Below are 18,694 nucleotides of genomic sequence, written 5' to 3'. Positions count from 1 at the left end.
TAAGGCATTTGTTTCTTCTTCCCTTGTCATTGTCACATCAGGTGGTTAAAATCTGTAATCTGTAAGTCTATTTGACCCTCCATTGGTTCTCTGATAATTTTGAATGGATGGTGAGCCTAGAATATACCTCTCCCATGCCATGTGTATTCACCATTCATGTATTCTTTTTGCATTATGTTCTTTAAATCAATAAGTGAAAGATAGACAGCCCTATTAGTTTAACTATTTAAAATAAAACGTTTTCATACCAGCAGCATCTCTTAGGGTTATTTGTAAACAAAAAATAGTTCAATATTAAAGAAAGCTATGTAAACATGCCAATATTGGGGGATGCTAGGGAAAATTATATGTCAAATTTCCACAAATATAATGTCAGCAATGATGTCTGGTTCTATGAGTAGATTATTTCCAAAAGATGTTATAGAAGAAATGACAGAGGTAAAAGAGAATGTTTTAGAAGATATATAGGATAAAGAGCTGAAACAAACCTCATCTAATGCAGATATATAAGAATACAAAGAAACTATTGAAATATAGAAAAATTTTTAAAAATGTGAATTATAAAACAGAAGTGACAATTAAAATGGAAAAACAAATGACAAACCAAGAGAATGGTCTAGAAAATAGCTACTTACTATATTTATAAGAGATTCAAAAGACAAACAAAAAACTTTAAAATGAAAAAGAACTTTTGAAGAGAGATCAAATCCTACAACAACATCTAAATCAATTAAAGACCAAAAATGTTAAAACCAATAGAAAGGAGTTGGTTTGTTTCACCAAGCTTAAACTAAGATGTGTTTTCATAAAATTCCAGGAATCCTTACAGACCTTTTGCTGACACCAGGACTGAAATATTAATAATTAATAGATTTGCATATGAATAAGGGATGGGGTATGGGAAGAAGAGATACTTACATGTAACCTTACATGGGTGAAGAATGAATAAGTTTGATTGTGCTTCTGAAGACTGGAAAACATTTCTTTAAATATTTTTTTCTTTTTCTTATACCTTTCTTTTCTTTTTCTCTTTGCACTTTCTATTCCCTTTTTCTTTATTCTCTTGTTTTCTGAGTTTAGTTTGCATTGAACTTTACTACTGTTATCACATTTTTCAATAAAATTATTTTAAAAAGAGAAATTGTGTCAAATTAAAGTTTTGGCTCTGATGATTTTTCCTGCAAAAATATACTGCTCAAAAAAATAAAGGGAACACAAACATATAGGATCCTATACGTTTGTGTTCCCTTTATTTTTTTGAGCAGTATATATGTCTAGTTCCTACTATTTTATTAAAGATATATATCAGTGCCTTTTCAAATACTTTCTTGCCCCACATTTTCAAGGAGGCAAGTATTATAGTTTTTTCTTAACTTTTCCTATTATAGACCTTTTTATTTGACAAATGTAGATGCCACTTTGACCCATTGATCACCAGTCATTCCTCAAATAATGCACCCAGCTTATAATAGATAAATATATGGTTTTCCTGGTTTTGATAGTATTAGATTCTTAACTGATGTCATGACTTTAACTCAATTAACAAGCACATCTATCTTTGCTATATCTTTGGATGTTGAGAAAGTTGATCTGGTGCTTTGGAAGCATGTGAAGTGGCTATTTAATTTTTTATGAGTTCCCCAAATTATTTACCAAATTGATTTTTAACCCAAAATCACACATGATGATCTATTTTAACCATTACTTTGCTTAAAGTTATGTCATCATACATATTATTTCTTTTTCTTCCTTTGAGTTTGACTTTAGAACTTTTTCCTTGGGTTAATAGACAATTCTGATATATTAAGCACAGCAGAGACAGATGATCAGATTCTGCTACAGACGACGTGACATATGTTTCATCAAGTTGGTATTGCCTCTGGTTGCTCAAGAAATTGAGTTGAATGTGATTTGATGTTATTGCATCTGACTAATAATTTTGACAAGGCTGGTGGAGATGGCTGACTTCTAACTTCTTTGTTTATCTTTGTATAAGCATTCCTAAGAAATGTTCTGAGCTGCTAACCTGTCCCTGATTTTGATACCAATGAAAAAAGAAAGATAGTGTCAGCTTCTTTGAGGCATAATAAAGATTTATATTTGTAATAAAGATGAATGCTCAAGTATTGCTGTATTTCTCAAAAGATGTGCATTAGTTCTGAGAAGCCAGCCTACAAACCTCCAACTATTAAACTCTGCCTTGCTTCCCTTTTCCTCCCCTTTATTCAGAAAGACCTTATCTTCAGGGACTTCTTGGTTATGTATACCTCCAAATACAATTAATCCACATCCAAGACATTTATTGTGTTTACCAGTGCAGAGGCATTTCACATAAAAGAAACCACCATGAATATTTGGCCTTTAAAACTCATCTTTTTAATTGCTTTCATTCAGTGCCAGCCTTCAAACATTCCTTGGATTAAATAGAGTGATCCGAAATAATCATTTTTAAAATGGGTCATAGTAAAAAGGAATGAGGCAATTTAGGAAAAGCATTAAGGAATGCCAAGCTGCATTAATAATGGTATTCACAATAGCCATGTTTAATGTTGCAGTCATGGTCCAGAATGAAAATATAAACTCTACTTACATGGTTAACTCTAGAGTTTAGGATATTAATTAATAAAATCCCCAAGACTAAATCTAGAGGTCCCATAAATCCACCCTGAAAAGAAATATTAAAATGATGTTTGGAAGAGTCCTGCAAAACCGCATCCAGTTCATATAATATAATTGGGGGGGGACAGAGATTATAATGTCCAAAGGATGTTTCAAAAGATTAAAGAATTGAGAATGTAAACAAATGTGTAGCTAACAAGCATGCATAACTCAAACCAAATAAAGATTATAGTCTGTCTATAGAGAAGCCGCCTGCTTCCTTAAATAGGCTGTCAGAATCAACTATCCATTAGGAAAACCAAGAGGTCCTTCCAGCCTGGAGATGGGGAAATAATCTGGGTCTTTTGGAAACTCCCATTTCCATTATTCATTTTTTGATTCATTGATTCTTTAGTTCATTGGTTCGTTTGTTCATCCATCCATCCATCCATCCATCCATCCATTCATTTATTCATTCATGCTGCTTATCTCATTCTGAAAAGTGACTCACAGTTGCCTATTATCTGATTAGTGAAATATTAAGAAACAACGTCTGACTGAAGATGTTTCACTTTTCCTTTCTTGTCCCCTTTTTCTTCAACAATTTTCTTTTTCTTTCAGAGATTTTTGAACTCTGGCATGCCAACGTTTTAATTTCTTGGAATGATTTCACCGAGCACTGCGTGCTCCTCCCTTTTTGTTTACTTTTTGATATAAAAAGGCGGTCAAGACAATACAATACAAGGAAAAAATAAGTAGGTAACTCACATTGGTATCAAAAGTTCTGACTTAACCAGTTGTTTTCGAAAGGATTAACAAATTGGAGAGGGAAGAAAGGTCGGCAGAATTAATATAAACAACCCATGAAAAATAAGCTCTTTGTTGATTGCAGGTTATTTCTTTCAAAAATGCCACTTATCAAACTTTGCTGTATCAAACAGTAATCCAGTATATTTTTTGTGCATGTGCCTTTGATTCAGTGTTGACAAATCCTGGCAATTTTCTTGACAAATCTTTAGAAATGGTTTGCCCTTACTTTCTTCCTCAGTGTGTGTGTGTGAGAGAGAGAGAGTGAGAGAGAGGGGGGGGGAGGGAGGGAGGGAGGGAGAGAGAGAGAGAGAGAGAGAGAGAGAGAGAGAGAGAGAGAGAGAGAGAGAGAGAGAGGTCACCGAACTGGCCTCTAGCTGAACAAACTAGAACTCATGGTCTCCCAGTTTTTAGCCGAATGCTTTAACCACTACACCAAACTGGCTCAAACCAGTAAACAAAAATTTCCGAAACTGTAATGTGGTCACTTTGGTTACTTTCGGGAGCAAGAAAAGGATCCTTAGGATAAAGCAAAAGAATGATTTCTAATGAGCTGCAAAAAAAAAAAAAAAAAAAACCTTGAGGAAAAGGTCTTGTGAAATTCTGTTACACTAAATTCTGCAGTAAATGTAATTTTAGCATTCATTCCTTTGGTATTCAAGTCCAGAAGGATGCATCTTGAGAAGCAAAATTCCTCAGGTGAATGAGTCATGGGTTTTAGTTTGTGCAGATTTACTGAATAGCTTTATCCTAAAGACTGTGTGATGCTAAACGCTGTCAGTAGAGGGCCACAAAATATAAAGCATGCCTCTCAGTCTCAGTAAAAGGCTTTTATCTAGCATCAAATGTAATAGTAAATTAGAATATAGTGCATGGAATAAAGCCCCCAAAGAAGAATTAAATGAGAGGATTGTTAAATGGAAATTCAAAGAAGAACTGGAGGGAGGGTGGCTCACATCTCTCTAGAAGGCTTAGAAAAAAACACAATGGAGTCTTAAAATATAGACAATCATCTGACTTGGCACAAAATCTGAATTAAATGGATGAAGGGGAATTGCAAGTAGTTTAAGCATATTTACCAAATAAATTACCTTATTCACTTTGGGATGTATTTCTGACCAATCCAAAGAGAATGAGATTGTCCTCTAAGTGAACAAAGGTAATCTGGCAGGATCACTACAGGTCCCAGAGCAAGGTTTTATTGTTGTGTGCTTTCAGATCAGTCTTGATCACAGGCAACTATCTGGACATTTTCTTGATAACAGTGTTCATGGGTAGATTGTCCTTGCCTTCTTGCTAGGGCTTGGAGAAAATTACAGGCCCAAAGTCGCCTTCCCACCCAAATTCAGGGACACTGATTTTTAGAAAGGTACGGTATCCTACATTGCAATATAACTGCAAGATATTGCTAATTTGAAACTAAATTATTAGAGAGTAAAGGTAGTCCTTGACTTTCAAATGCAATTGGGACCAGAATTTATGTTGCTAAGCAAGGTGGTTCTTAAGAGAGTTGCATCCAATTGTACAGTCTTTCTTGCTGATTGTTAAGCAAATCACCACAGTTAGGTAATTCAAACAGTTGTTAGCAAATCTGAATTCTATCATTAACTTTGCTTGTCAGAAGGCCCCAGATGGTGATCACATGACCAGGATGCTACCACCATTGTATATACATGCCAGTGCCTGAATCTTGATCATGTGACCATGGGAATGCTGTGATAGTTGTTAAGAACAATGGTCATAAGTGTGAGGACCGGTTGTATGTCACTGTTTCAGGGCCATTGTAACCAGTCGCTCAGTGAGTGGTTGTAAGCTACGTGTAGTATCTTCCTTCCCTAACAGATTTGCTGGATTTTGAAAGCAATTGAAGCTCAACACACTTAGAAGACAACTAGTTGTCTATCTAACATTTCATGTAATCTCTAAATTCATTTCCTTGCCCCTTGTATTTCTCTGATGTCTTTTTTGCTGTCACTAAATTGCATTGTTTCCCCATCAATAAAATTGCATTGTTTCCCCATCATAATATTTCTACAGACAAGCATTTGTTTACTGATCACATATATTTTATATTACAGATGTGCCTGTTTGCCATGAGCCCATCTTCTATTGTGTTGATTGCATGCTTTATGCTGTAAGGTGACTTGAAAACTCAACCCAAGCAAAAGATGTAAGTTGAACAAATGCCCAAATATAGTTAGTATCTCTCCCTCGTACACATGCAAACTTAACACACTTCATATATATCTCCTTAATTTAAAAATAGGGGGAAAAGATTGCGGTCTTCAGAGATTCTCAGTCATCCAAGTCATGGTTGTCCCAAAGGCGCTTTCTTTCAAAAAGGCAACTGGACTTTCTTCTGTCCAATTGCATTTTTGAAAGAAAGCGCCTTTGGACAAAGATTGCAGTTATAACATCTTCTACTTCTTGTTTACAAATCAGATAGTTATCATTAGTAATTAAACCACTCATTTAACTACAACTTCTAGAGAGTCAGTGTTGAATGGAATCCTTAGACACCAACAAACAAAAAAGCTACGTAAACAATAATATTCCCTTATAGCCCAAGCACTTTTCCTCAAATGGTGACCTACAACTCTCAAAGATGAAAATGTTAGGAGAACATCTGGAGGAGCTCCCTTGGAAGAAAATTCCACCTAGAGAGGCAAGGAAAGGCCAAGGCTTTCTTTTTGCTGGCTGGGGAATTCTGGGAGTTGAAATCCACGAGTCATGAAGGGGCCGCAATTGCCCAGCCCTGTGGTCTTGGGTTTGGAACAAAGCCCTCTTTCGGTTCTTCTCCATTACTTACTTTTAGTCAGGGTAGGAGAAACCAGTTTCTCCGTGGTTCCCACAATTTGAAAGGGAGGGAAAGGTCTTCCTCATCACACTGCAGAGTTAATCCACATTAACTGTTTAGACAGAGACAGAACTTTGCAGACGAAAAGAACAAAGATTTCTTCACTTCTTTCTCCTCTCTCTCTCTCTCTCTTGCCACCTTTCTTGCTGATTTCCTGCCCTCTAAGATCTCTGCAGAGACAGCACCAGAAGTGTGTTTGTAGCACTTGTCTGACCACAAAAGTTCTAAAGCAGTTTACAAACCCCAAAAGTTTCCTGCCAATGTCAACCCCCTGCCTTCTGTAGTTCTATGGCTGAATCTTGCAGCTGGCCCTCTATGGATCTCCTGAGCCACCACGTGTGCACCCTTGACACATGACACGGGTTGTGCCTTTTGAATTCTGGGAACCATTACAGTGGGAAGAAGAAAGAGAGGGCATGGATTCAAAGAATGTTTCAGCAATGCTTCCAGACATTCACATAAGTGTCAGGGGAGCTCCAGGCTGTAGATCTGGTCCAAAGGGATCACCAGAGGTGATTCTCCCTTCTGAATGGGCAGCTGACTAGCCAGGAACAATGCAAAAAATTGCTCTTCTACTGGACCTGAAAAAATGAGACATGTGACATAGTCAACCCCAGCCAAGTTCAGATGACTGCCCTGCTCCCCACATTGATTTTTGGCCCCTCATCCTGACATTGTTACTACTTAAGCTTCATTCATAAGTCGCACCCAACACTTGGTGGCTGAGTGACTCACAAGTTTGTTCTTTCATTTGGAATGGGACAGTCTTTATGGACATTTTCTGGAACAAAATGCTTTGGGGGGGGGAGTTTTGCAGATGATGATGATGAATAAGTCCCACTTGAAATGTTTGTTTCTCACAAAAAGATGTCAATGAAATAACTAGCTAAGATGGGGAGGATAAATAAAAAATAAACCAGGGCACTGGACTCTGTGGTGGAGAGATGAGGACGGAGAATAGATTGGAAAAAACAAGAACTTGCGCACAGAATGGATCCAATGAAAACTGTGTGCAGCTTTTCTGTCTTTTTTTTCCGGAAGGGAGGGAGGGGGGAAGGGAAGGAAGGAGGGAAGGAAGGAAGGAAGGGAGGGAGGGAGGGAGGGAGGGATGGAAGGGAAGGAGGGAGGGAGGAAGGGAAGGATGGAAGGGAGGAAGGGAGGGAGGGAGGGAAGGATGGATGGAAGGAAGGGAGGGAGGGAGGAAGGTTTAATTTTAGATTTTAGACTTGTTCTAATTTTTTTTTATTGTGCACTGCCCAGAGTCACATCTCCAAGATGGGCAGTAATATAAATTCGATAGTACAGTAAATAAATAAATAAACAGGAGGAAGAAAGCAGGGGTGTCTGTTTTGATAGTCCTCCATGGACATTCTGAAAGGAGGACTACAATCCAAGGGCCCACTTGGTCCACCAAGCAGCTCCCTCAGAGCAGCCAACCCCTTTCTGTGTTCTCCCCTATAGACAGTGTTTACAATAATCCACCACTTTCAAGAAGGTGCCATGATTAAGGATGGTAGCTACGGACGGCCTGATTCTCCATGTCCAATTCTTCTTTAGACCTATATACACCAGGGATGGTCGCCATATGTGATGGCATAAATTAACTCTGCCTTGAATTGTGAAAAAGGAAGAAGAATGGCTTTTCCCACATTTTGCATACCATGCCCGATGTTCCAAGCCTCTGGCCCCTCTCTTTTACTTGCCTACTCCAGTTTCATCATTTTAGTTGCTCTTGCGTGAACTTTTTCCTTTTCGGGACTAGGGACAAGAACAATACCAATGGCAATCTTGCAAAGCATTTCCCCCTTTCAGACAATAATCTTGAGGTTATGGGCAATTAGCTTAGCTCCGTATGGATGCATATAAAATAATCTTTATGTTCATCACTAAGACGAACTGAACACAATTCATCACGGTTAGCCAAACATGGCTTGACCTCAGCTTTAGCACTGATTTTTGTCTTAGACTTTTCTTTGTTTTCTCTGTATTCAGTTAATCATTATATCTTCCTGCTAGGTTTATCAGAGGCTGATTTGTAAGTGGATTTCACTCTGAATTTTTTAGTTTCATTTTTAAGGGGACTCTTGCTTTATTGTGACTCACTAACCTTGGCCTTTTCTGTCCCTAATATTCCTTTCAGTTGAAATTTCTTCTATGCATTATTTTTATTTATTTTAAACCCATAGTTCTAATCCATGCTGGCAGGCGAATTCTGGACATTGAAATCCACACATCTTAAAGTTGCCAAGGTTGAAAAGCATTGATCCAGAGTTACATTTAACCACATGGTTACATTTGCTTCCTGCTGACTAATAAACCATAATAAAGATTGATAATAATGAATATTGCAAAGGAGAGAACAGTAGAAACGAGCAGAGATCACAACGAGCAAGAGAATCATGATTTCTGGAGGGTTTTTTTTATGTATTTACTTAATTGTGCCAAGTTTGCTAATGTAACCACAAAAGCACTGTTTGCACACTCAGTTAAAAATGGCAAGGATAGGGCTGAGAAGGACGTGGTGTGTTTATGGAGGTGTGTCAGAAAAGTCACTGAACAGAGGAAATACCCTTTATAGCCGTGCTTCCCAAATCTGAAGAAATTACCCAAAATTGGATAAAAGTGGCTTTTCTTTCAGTAATAATGTATGACCCCATTACCCATCACAACAGGAACATTTAAAGTTTTCAGCAAAACCATCGTAAAGCGTGGTTACTGTAAACAGCTGTAAATGGACAGTGTTGCTGAGTACCTAAAGTGTGATCACATGACTGCTGGGGGGGGGGACAACCACAGGAACTTTGGAACTGTGTCATCACTGCCTTTTTGCAGGCAGGTCATAACTCTGAATGGTCGTTAAGCAACCGGTCATAAGTCAAGGCCTACTTGTACTCACATAGCATGAGACTCTTGGCTCTTGCAATGTATAATACCTGCACCCAAGGCTTACATCGAAGCAGGGCTGATTGTTGTGCTCCCTGGGACCATGGAATTAGTGCCCTTCTCACACCCTAAACAGAACAGCTTGCACAATTAGAACACAATCCGAAAAAGAGAAAGCCGCTCTGAACTGGGGCCGATTGGTGCTCGTTTCCTGCTCCATTTTAGAATTTGTAAACAGAGAGGAAAAGAGGAAAGCTCTTAGAAATACCATAGAAGACCAACTGGTCTAAAGATGAAGTGGAGCCGGGCTGAGGCAGAGCACAAAGGTATACATTCATAAACAACACACAATATTCAAGTGATGCACCTCTTATTGCTGTTTTTAAAGTGTTTTGCTGACTGTAGCTTCTCAAAGCCACATCAACTGACATACAATAAAAAGTAAGCAAGCTTTTAAAACATACATGGGCAAAATAAATGAGGAGGAGTGAAGGGGTGATCAGCCTTTCAGTTAAAAGAGACACGTCGACCAGCAATTTTTTTTCTCTTGAGGTCACTGCCCCTCCTGCATCCTTGGCCAGGTCCAGAGGACCACAGCAGAGAAGACCTTAAGGGAGGGGAGATCAAAAAAGTCAATCTGCAGCATGTGAACTCTGCCCCTTTTTTCATGCCTTGCCGGCTGATGCATGCATCGGCCTTCTCTGAACCTGCAGACTGGAATTTGTTCTCCTCCATACCCTTCTTAGTCCTGTGAATCACCAATAGGACACCAATGATCCTTCTTGGTCCATATTGCTCTCTGCTTTTCATCTCCTTTTCCTAAGAAGCAAAACTTCCCTCCCTGAGAGGATGTGTTTTGTCTCCCAGCTCACCTCCCTGAGGTTGCCTGTCCTGATACGTTCCTGAGCCCAGAGCAGATCAGCCAGGTGAGACACCAGTTGCTCTACACGGGCACAAAATCTACAGGTGCAGGCAATGGGGGCCAAGATACTCCCTGGTTGCCAACAGCCACAAGACCCAAGCAAGCATGCAAAGGGGTGAAGGTCCATCAGCACAAGGAGAAATGGCGGGAGTTTATATTCATGCGGGTGACTCCAATGTGCTTGAGAGGGGTAGACAAGAGGAAGGCCATCTTGGGGGAAATGTTGCAGAGCAGATCCAAGTCCTCCTCGCTGCCCTCCAGTTCAAAGGTGACATCATCCAGCATCTCTTTGTGGTGATGGCAGGCCTGCTCCACCTTCAGCTGGTGGATCTGGGCCCGCAGCCCCATCAGCTGCCGTGCCAGCTGGTGGTCCATGGCCTGCATCTTCCTCTGGAACAAGAAACAAGAGAACATTGGCCTGACATCACATGTATTTATTTATTAGATTTTTATCCTGCCTTTGTTATTTTTACGCAATACTCATTTACATGATACTCATGAATGAAGGCAAATCTACCAGATATACTAGATCTCCTGCATGGATTGCCCCTCTGACTATGTAGGACAGACAGGGAGGAATTAACTACCACATTGCAAGAACACAAGTGAGCGGTCAGACAAGGAGGCCCAAACTCATTGCAATAAACAAGGACACTCATTTAATTTCTCAACTATTACTGGCCGAGCTGGTACAAAGATGGCCAAGGAAATGATTGAAGCCTGGGAAACAGGCTTCTTGTCAGTTAACAGGATTGCTGATGTACCACCAGTTTATCAGTTACTTAGGAGCCAAGGAGTTGTGAGCACAAGGAAACAACAGCCAATTGCCAGCCATCAATATACCAATTAACCAACTGGAAGGCACCACATAAATACAACTCACAGAATAGTCTAAACTAGCCAATATTCCAGTAGAGAGGAATTCTCTGGAGATGGTTCCAGCATGAGTCCCAAAGCTTGGAAGAGTAAACTTCTGGACCCAGTGACCAACTGCCAGACCTGCCCCAATCTAATCCCTTAGGAAAGAAAGACCCTCGACTCCATTAGGTTGAAGTAATAGGTTCTTTTACTGAAGGAAGCGGGTTGCAGTAAAGTCAGGCTAGCTCTAAGATTTTCCCGCATGAACAAGATACAGAAAAAGTTCCTGTCTCCATTCCCCCCTTGACCAGTCCATGTTTCACCAATCAGAGATCACCAAAATGCTATGAGAACACTGAGATGTTGTGGGCAATTCACATTCACATAAAATTGCTGGGAAAATGTTCGGGATGGCCACAGATTTCCCATTGTTCAAATATATTGTTCCCCTTCTCCCTTTTCTTAAAATATGGGAATGCAGTCTGACTACATTCAGTATTGAGAGACAACTGCTGAGTTTCATATTACTGCAATTTATTTACCCACTGAACATTGTCACATTTTAGAAAATACGTTGATAACTAACTAAGACTTTATTTGTGGCCTTATTTTTTCTTTATTCATTTGCTTATTTGACTAGCAGATGCACCTAAAATCCATCATAATAAGATTCAACAGTAGCAAAGAAGGAAGTAGAACAGTGGTTCTCAACCTTTTTAATGCCGTGACCCCCAACCGGTCGTACGTTGAGGACTAAACCAGTCATAAGTTGAGGACTACCCAACCGGTCGTAAGTCGAGGACTTTCCCTGCCCAGGAGCACCACGCATGCATGGTGCCACCCCCTGTGCTGGCCGAGGCATAGCTGGCAAGCGGCAGAGACGGAGCAAGCCGACCACCGGCTGGGCCACCAGCTGGCCCAGCCCAAGGGAGGTAAGGCACCTGCCAGAAAAGGGGAAAAAAATGGCAGACAGCCTTGCTTGGCGACCCCTGTGAAATAGTCAATCGACCCCAAATGAGGTCACGACCCATAGGTTGAGAACCGCTGAACTAGAAGGAACAAAAGAATATTTAACAGTTTTAAAAGACCTCAGCAATGTTGACTAATATTTGCTGCCATGTCCTCAGAGTTGTTAGGCAAAATTTAGCAATATTGTAGTCAACAATGGCCATACAATCTGCCAGAAGAAAAGATGTTAGTGCTGCCAACTAATAATTTGCAAGCAGCCAAAGATTCTAACGTAGTGTTACGCACACACTTTCTCCAACATGGCAAGCTACTCCTTTGCTAGGACAATAAGGGCAAAAGCTGTAAGCAAAACTAAAAGAAATGATGTAATATCTATCACGGTCACTGTAGAACGGCTCAATCTCAAAAATAGAACTTTATGGCCACAGTATTAGGATCTGTCCTCTGTTTTTGAAAGCTTTCAGTTGTACTCAGCCACTTGACCCAACTTGTCAGGAAGGTACCAGGTGAGGAAGCCAGTGTCAAGTTGGACTTAGCAGGTTTCAAAACATTTCCCTGCCTAACGTTTCCTACTTCTAATAATCAGAGGAGACCAGGAGCATCAATGATGTCACATGTGACGTAGCATCATCATCATCACCAAGGTGCAATGTTGTCATGGTGGCTTCAGCTAGAATCAGAGGTCCCCAACCTTGGCCATTTTATGACTTGTGGACTTCAACTTCCAGAATTCCTCAGCCATCTTGAGCTGAGGATTGGACAAGAGAATGGCTGGCTGAGGAATTCTAGGAGTTGAAGTCCACAAGTTGTAAAATGGCCAAGGTTGAAGACCCCCTGAACTAGATGTTGGTCCTTCTCAGACAGGACTCTTTGCCTCTCATGTACACCTGGAGCAGAAGCAGAAGCAGCACGGCTTGTAAAAAGCTACTGGCTGGGAGGTAGTCCTTGAAAGATACTGACCTAATGAGTTTTTCTCCTCTGCCTACGTTCTCCAGAAGCCCACTGCCCAGCAAAACAGCAGAGGTTAACTTGAAGGGATGAATAGCAGCTGCTCCTGGTTGGAGATTGAAGAACCAGGATTTTGCTGCCCCATCTTCCAGTAGATTCCATTGAGATTTATTATAATTGCCCCAAATGTAGCTTCCTGTTGTTACAACGTCCTAGCTTGGTGCTTCACAAAGGAAAATAAAAGCCTCAAACAGCAACGAAGAACAAACCTGCTGGGCCCCGGGAACCTGGAGTGTCATCTGCCCTGGGTAGATAGCCTGTTTCCCCAAACCTATCACAAAGGACATCCAAGGTATATTGCCCAGGGGCCGTAGAATAGCTCCACTCCTCATCATCGTAACACGTCTCTCCCGCCATCCAGACAGGGGATCCCCCCATCAGTCATATATGGCCCACCAGCCTCTGGATGTTGCAGGGCCAAACTCAGCCACCAATCCCCAGAAGTAGCTGTGGAGGTCTTCTGTGTGGGTAAACACATAGCTGCTGGGTAAACTCTTTTGGTCACACTGCTGGCAGGGCCTCCACTGCCCTCACCTCCAGGATTATTCCCTTGTCTGTGGGTGATTCCAGAAGCTCCCTCACTGGGTCAGCGTCCTGGACTCCCTCTGCCATGACCACCCTGGAAGCACTCCGCTAACAGGAACAGGGAGATGAAAATATTGCAAGAAAAATGTGAGTGCCGACTTACTGTTACAACGTCCTAGCTTGGTGCTTTGCAAAGGAAAATAAAAGCAGCAAACAGGAACGAAGAACAAACTGAAGTTTACTACAAGACGTAGATGGGAAAAAGTTGGCACTGAGAATCACCTATTCTCCGTGCCTTTACATACAGAGTCTACCTGCCCCACCCACACCAGAACCAACCCCACCCAGCCAACACCCAACAAACCACCATCCAGTTGTGAATTCATAACTGCCCCGCCCATCGCACCCTTCATCCTTCCTGACAATCCATTCAGCCCCATGTCCGATGACTGTCCTCAGTCTTTTGTCGTCCCCTGCGAGGCTCCAAAGCTCCAAATACGCTGCCTCGGTCGTAAAGCGACACCAGAAGATGACATCATAGGTGTGCTGCAGCGCCGCCAAGAACTCTGGGAATGGCCGACCAACACAGGACAAACAGGATGCAGCCGCGTAGTCGGGTAGCAGAGAAAAGCCGGCAACACCATACCGGCCCTTGTCAGTCGGGTCGTTTGGAGGGCATCGGTCGGGTCGTTTGGACAGTGGCGAAGCTAACTGGTAGGGTCCCCACCACATCCTGACGGCCTCGCAGGGCACGACACCTATAGTCCTACCAGATAGATGGCAGGACTATCTGATTATCTGACCCTTTTAGGCCAACTTCTCCTGAGATCCAATCTTAACTCAAGAGGGAATTGAAATGCCCAAATGGCCGAAACTCTGATTCAAAATCCTCTATGGAGTTCTATCTTAGTTTATCCCCAAAATATCCATGAAATAAGTTGGGAAATAAAAAATTATTCAGTTAGCTCCATGACCAGGTGGAAACTTGAAGCAAGATTTCCCTGGCCCAGGTTCTTAAACTGATTTTCTAATTCTCGCTTCAGTATTGGGAACAAGTGAAGAGAGGGTATCTCTAGGAATAATACAAAGCACTTCCTACTAGTTCCAGGAAGAAGAAGCTGGTCACAAAGTGTCCAGAACAGTCCTAACTAGAATGCACAGTGAAAAAAGGCTATCAAGACTGCAGGAACATCTGCATAAATGGAGTCTGAAAAACTATTACAGCAAAAAGACATGTTTCACATTATAAATGTTCTGCCAAAAAAGGACTGGCAATTTATTATAAACTGATTATAATGATTGCAAGAGACAGAGGGAGAGAGAGAGAGAGAGAGAGAGAGAGAGAGAGAGAGAGAGAGGAGAGAGAGGAGTGAGGGAGGGAGGGAGGAGGGGGGAGTTAGGGAGGGAGGGAGAGAGAGAGAAGAGAGAGAACACAATGAAATATTAAATATTTGGAAGTATAACACTGATCTCCGTAGGAGTAACTCAGTGACTATTGTATCTACTAGGAGAATATAAAGTTATAACTAAACTCAAAAAATTATTTAATTTATATTCTGCGGAGTTTTCATTTATCGTTCTGATGACATACTTTGTAAATCTATTAGAGGGCTACTTGCCAATTATTATATTATTATTATTATTATTATTATTATTATTATTCTTTAATTTACATGCTATCCAACTCTCAACATTAAAAAAAACATTAAACAAAAAAATACCCATTACAAGAAGAGGAGTGAAGAGGGATAGGTGACAAAAAAACCATATGAAACAAACCCACATATCGCTTTCCTCAAACTATGACCATAATTGAGCCCGAAAATTTCTGTTGCTAAGCAAGACTGTTGTTTAGTGAAATTGCCCTATTTTATGACTTTTCTTACCGAACAGTTTTTTAAGTGAATCCTTGTTAGCTTACTAATGTGGTTGTCAAATGACTCTGCTTTCCCCTTGACTTTGCTTGTCGGGTCACAAAAGGGAAACCACACACCATCATAAGTTGAGCCAGTTGCCAAACATCTGATTTTGATCATGGGACCATGGGAGTCTGCAGCATGGCATTAAGTGAAAAAATGGTCATATGGTCACTTTTTCAGCACTGTAACTTCAAAGGTCACTAAGTGAATAGTTGTAAGTTTTGAGACTACTTGACATCCAAAGAGTGGCCTCACTTCTCATTCAAAGGCCTGAGCAGCCCTTGGTCTTGAAGACCTTTGAAACATAAGCAGGATGTGGGCTATATGGATCGTTGTGGAAATCTCATCCAAGGGCAGGCACTGCTATAGATGGTGTTTTTTAAATCACAGGAATTAGCCAGGGAGATACTGTGGGTAACATATGGTTCCCTCAAACAGCTGGGCCCTTATGCAATGTTGAACTTTATACTAATGGCCAGTATCTTATCATCATTCAGAAGCACCATACACCAATATAGCTAGGGAATCAGAGGGGTTAATGATCATACTGAAGTATGCTCTTCACTGCCCACACTTCTGCTGCATTCTGGTCCATTTTGGGTGTCTTCAAGTCAGCTCCACTGAGAGCATATTGTAATAGTTAAGTCTTTAGTCTTTTCTTTTTGTAGAATGTTTCTTACTCCTTACCCCCACCCTAAGCTTTTCTTTTCTTCCCCCGGTAACTGACCACAGCCTTCCATCATTTTTAATTTTCTAACAATGTATATGGGATCATCTGGACTGTAGAGGAATTCTTAGAATCAAGATATGCTTATTGGGGTCCCTAGTTTTAGTAGGAAGATCCTACACTAAGTTATATTGGGTTGGGGGCCGATAAACAGTGTATGTGGCACTCTTATCTTATTCAGACCAAGCATGAAGATAGATTGGTAGGAATGGGGAAACTATCCTCTTTGATGTTCAGTTACAGCAGGGTTCTTCAATTTGGCCCTTTTATGATTTGTGGACTTCACTCCAGAAATTCCTCAGCCAGCGTGCCTGGCTGAGGAATTCTGGGAGTTGAATCCACAAGTCATAAAAGGGCAAGTTTGAAGACCCCTGAGTTACAGTAACATGGCCTGTAACATTAGGAATAGTAGCTCAGCAGCAGCTGTTGGCTATGGTTTATTCACATCTCATTTAAGACTAAACAATTAATTTCCGATCTCTCATTTGATTTCTCCCATGTACCCAAAATCATATATGATTTGGTTTGAGATGCCAGTTTTTATGGTTTAGATCAGGGGTCTGCAACCTTGATCTGTGGCCCCGATGACTGGCCGCAGCCCATTAGGAACGGGTCCGCAGAATGGTGGACAAGTGTGTGTGCACACAAAACCATTCCCTCCTGTCCCCCCCCCCCCCCGGGCCACCTCTGCTTGTCCACCGAGCTGGAAAGATTGGAGACTGGCTGATTTAGACAAAAGTCCTTTTATTTTAGGCTAAAACAAAGGCTGATCAATTCCACTCAGGCAACTAGGTGGAAGCTTAAAGATTTCATACCATGCTACTTTATGTATGTGATTCTTTTTTCTTTCCGTTCTCCCCTAATTGATTCTTTCTATATATTAAGGTCTAGTATTATTAATGAAATAATATAGGTTTTTACTTTTTGCAGATAGAACAATAAAAGGGACCAAATGTTAAAACTGCAAGAACTGTTAAAATATAAAACCCATCAAATATTATATGTGTTTTTTTTTAAAAAAATGCATTGCTTTTTTACTATTTTGCTCTTGAAAGTACCATACTTAGATTTTCTATCATGCTGAAAGCACAAGGTTTGAAATTTGCTCTTCTGTGACCTGGACTTTCCACATAAGTAACTTACTATTTGGGTTAGCTTTTTACTGTTCATTCTTTTCCCAGATAATATAATCAAACAAACCTTCTATTCATTGCTATGGCTTGATGAATATTTGTTTTTGTGTGTGACTAAACACTACCAGCAAAGAAATTTTCTAGTTCACAAAGTTTGTGCTGATTGAAGCTTGATAGAAGTTTCATATCTTCACTATTTCTTCCTGAGTTTTTTTTCTTAATTATTTCCTCCATTTCCTTTGCATTCATTGTCTACATATGTAATGCTTTTCTGCTAAGCCTTGAGTTGTCTTATGGAACTTAATAGACAAAACATTTACAGATGTGGACCAATATTCTTTGCTGAAACTAATTCCTAATTCCTACTGATTCTTGTTAGATTTGCATTGTCATTTTGTACATTTCCTCTGTTTAAAACATGTAGAATAATGTTTATTTCATAAGTAATTTGAATATATAAATGTATTTTATTTATTTTGAAAAATACAGCATAGAGTATACTATTTTGATATACCGTATGCTCAGTTTTAAGTTATGAGCAAAGCATGGTACTTTAGTATTGACAAAAGCAAAGGAAAAGACAAAACATAAATACATAACACTGATTTTTATTGACTATTTTTTGAAGTTTAATAAAAAAAAAAAAACTACATTTTCTCCAGGCTTAGGTCCTTGCTCAGCAGTTAAAGACACTGAGTTTTGTCAGCTGAAAGCTAACGGCTGGGTTTGAGAGCAGAGTGCCACGCATGGTTGTGAGCTCCCATTTCCTGCTCCAGCGCCATCCCACCTAGCAGTTTTGAAAGCATGCAAATGCAGTAATTTAATAGTACCACTTTGATAGGAAGGTAACAGAATTTCATGTGCCTTTGAGATACAGCCATGCTGCCCATGACCACGGAAATTATCTTAAGACAACGCTGCTTCCTCGGTCAAGAAAACATGAGAATCACCTCCTAGAGTCGTACGTGACTGATAGGGAAACCTTTACATTTTTACTATGTCCTCATTATCTCTTGTTTGAATCTTCCCCATTTTTCAAGACTTTCATGGCTTTGAAAACAAGGTTTCTCATCTGTTTTGGTTCGAAAAGATCACATGTGACAAAATTTTGTAAAACAACATGTCTGATAGTTGGAATACATATTTCAACTTTATGAATTGCATATGAACAATGATTCAGAGTGGTGTTAACTGACTGCAAATATTCACAGTAAAAATGCATACGTAATTTTTGTTTGATCTGTGTGAGAAGAGTGATATGAAATGTTTAAGTTGCTAACCTTACACAATTGCAACGTTTTTATATAACATTGCTATTCCTTTTGATGTAACATTTTTCTTTTGTTTTTATCTCACAAAAACAATTAGAATCATTTTGGAGTTGGACAGCCCAGAAAACTGATAAACAGACTTTATACTTGAAATTGATAAATAATATAAATTTCAGGTAGTGGAAAAAGCAAAAAAGGTAAATGGGTTTAGTTCCTT

The 18,694-nt window shown here is 40.1% G+C and overlaps 1 protein-coding gene across 2 annotated transcripts; it reads right to left on the bottom strand.

Moving 5' to 3' along the window:
- Nucleotides 1–8,627: 8,627 nt before the first annotated feature.
- On the bottom strand, nucleotides 8,628–13,815 carry LOC120310471 (protein FAM167A-like). Of its 2 annotated transcripts, none has more exons than XM_039348898.1 (2): nucleotides 13,112–13,815; nucleotides 8,628–10,457 (listed from the first exon to the last, which is right to left on the bottom strand). In XM_039348898.1, exons 1-2 carry the CDS (start codon nucleotides 13,235–13,237, stop codon nucleotides 10,194–10,196), a joined length of 390 nt encoding a protein of 129 aa, XP_039204832.1. In that variant the 5' UTR covers nucleotides 13,238–13,815; the 3' UTR covers nucleotides 8,628–10,193. The 2 variants fall into 2 exon arrangements, with proteins under 2 accessions (XP_039204832.1, XP_039204833.1); XM_039348899.1 differs by having other exon boundaries at nucleotides 13,437–13,815.
- Between the last annotated feature and the right edge of the window lie 4,879 nt (nucleotides 13,816–18,694).

The sequence above is a fragment of the Crotalus tigris genome, unplaced genomic scaffold (genome assembly GCF_016545835.1).
Source record: "Crotalus tigris isolate CLP2741 ecotype Arizona unplaced genomic scaffold, ASM1654583v1 scf7180000018199.9712020701:307424, whole genome shotgun sequence".
NCBI classification, from domain to species: domain Eukaryota; kingdom Metazoa; phylum Chordata; class Lepidosauria; order Squamata; family Viperidae; genus Crotalus; species Crotalus tigris.
The sequence above is the reverse complement of the archived record's forward strand: the minus strand, read 5'-3'. Positions and strand labels throughout refer to the sequence as shown.

What these genes read in the sequence shown, in the direction of transcription:
- LOC120310471 (XM_039348898.1), bottom strand. Translation starts at nt 13,237, where the DNA reads ATGATGAGGAGTGGAGCTATTCTACGGCCCCTGGGCAATATACCTTGG. An exon ending in AGGTTCCCGGGGCCCAGCAG is followed by an intron (nt 10,458 to 13,111) that starts GTTTGTTCTTCG and finishes TTCTTGTTCCAG; the next exon opens with AGGAAGATGCAGGCCATGGA.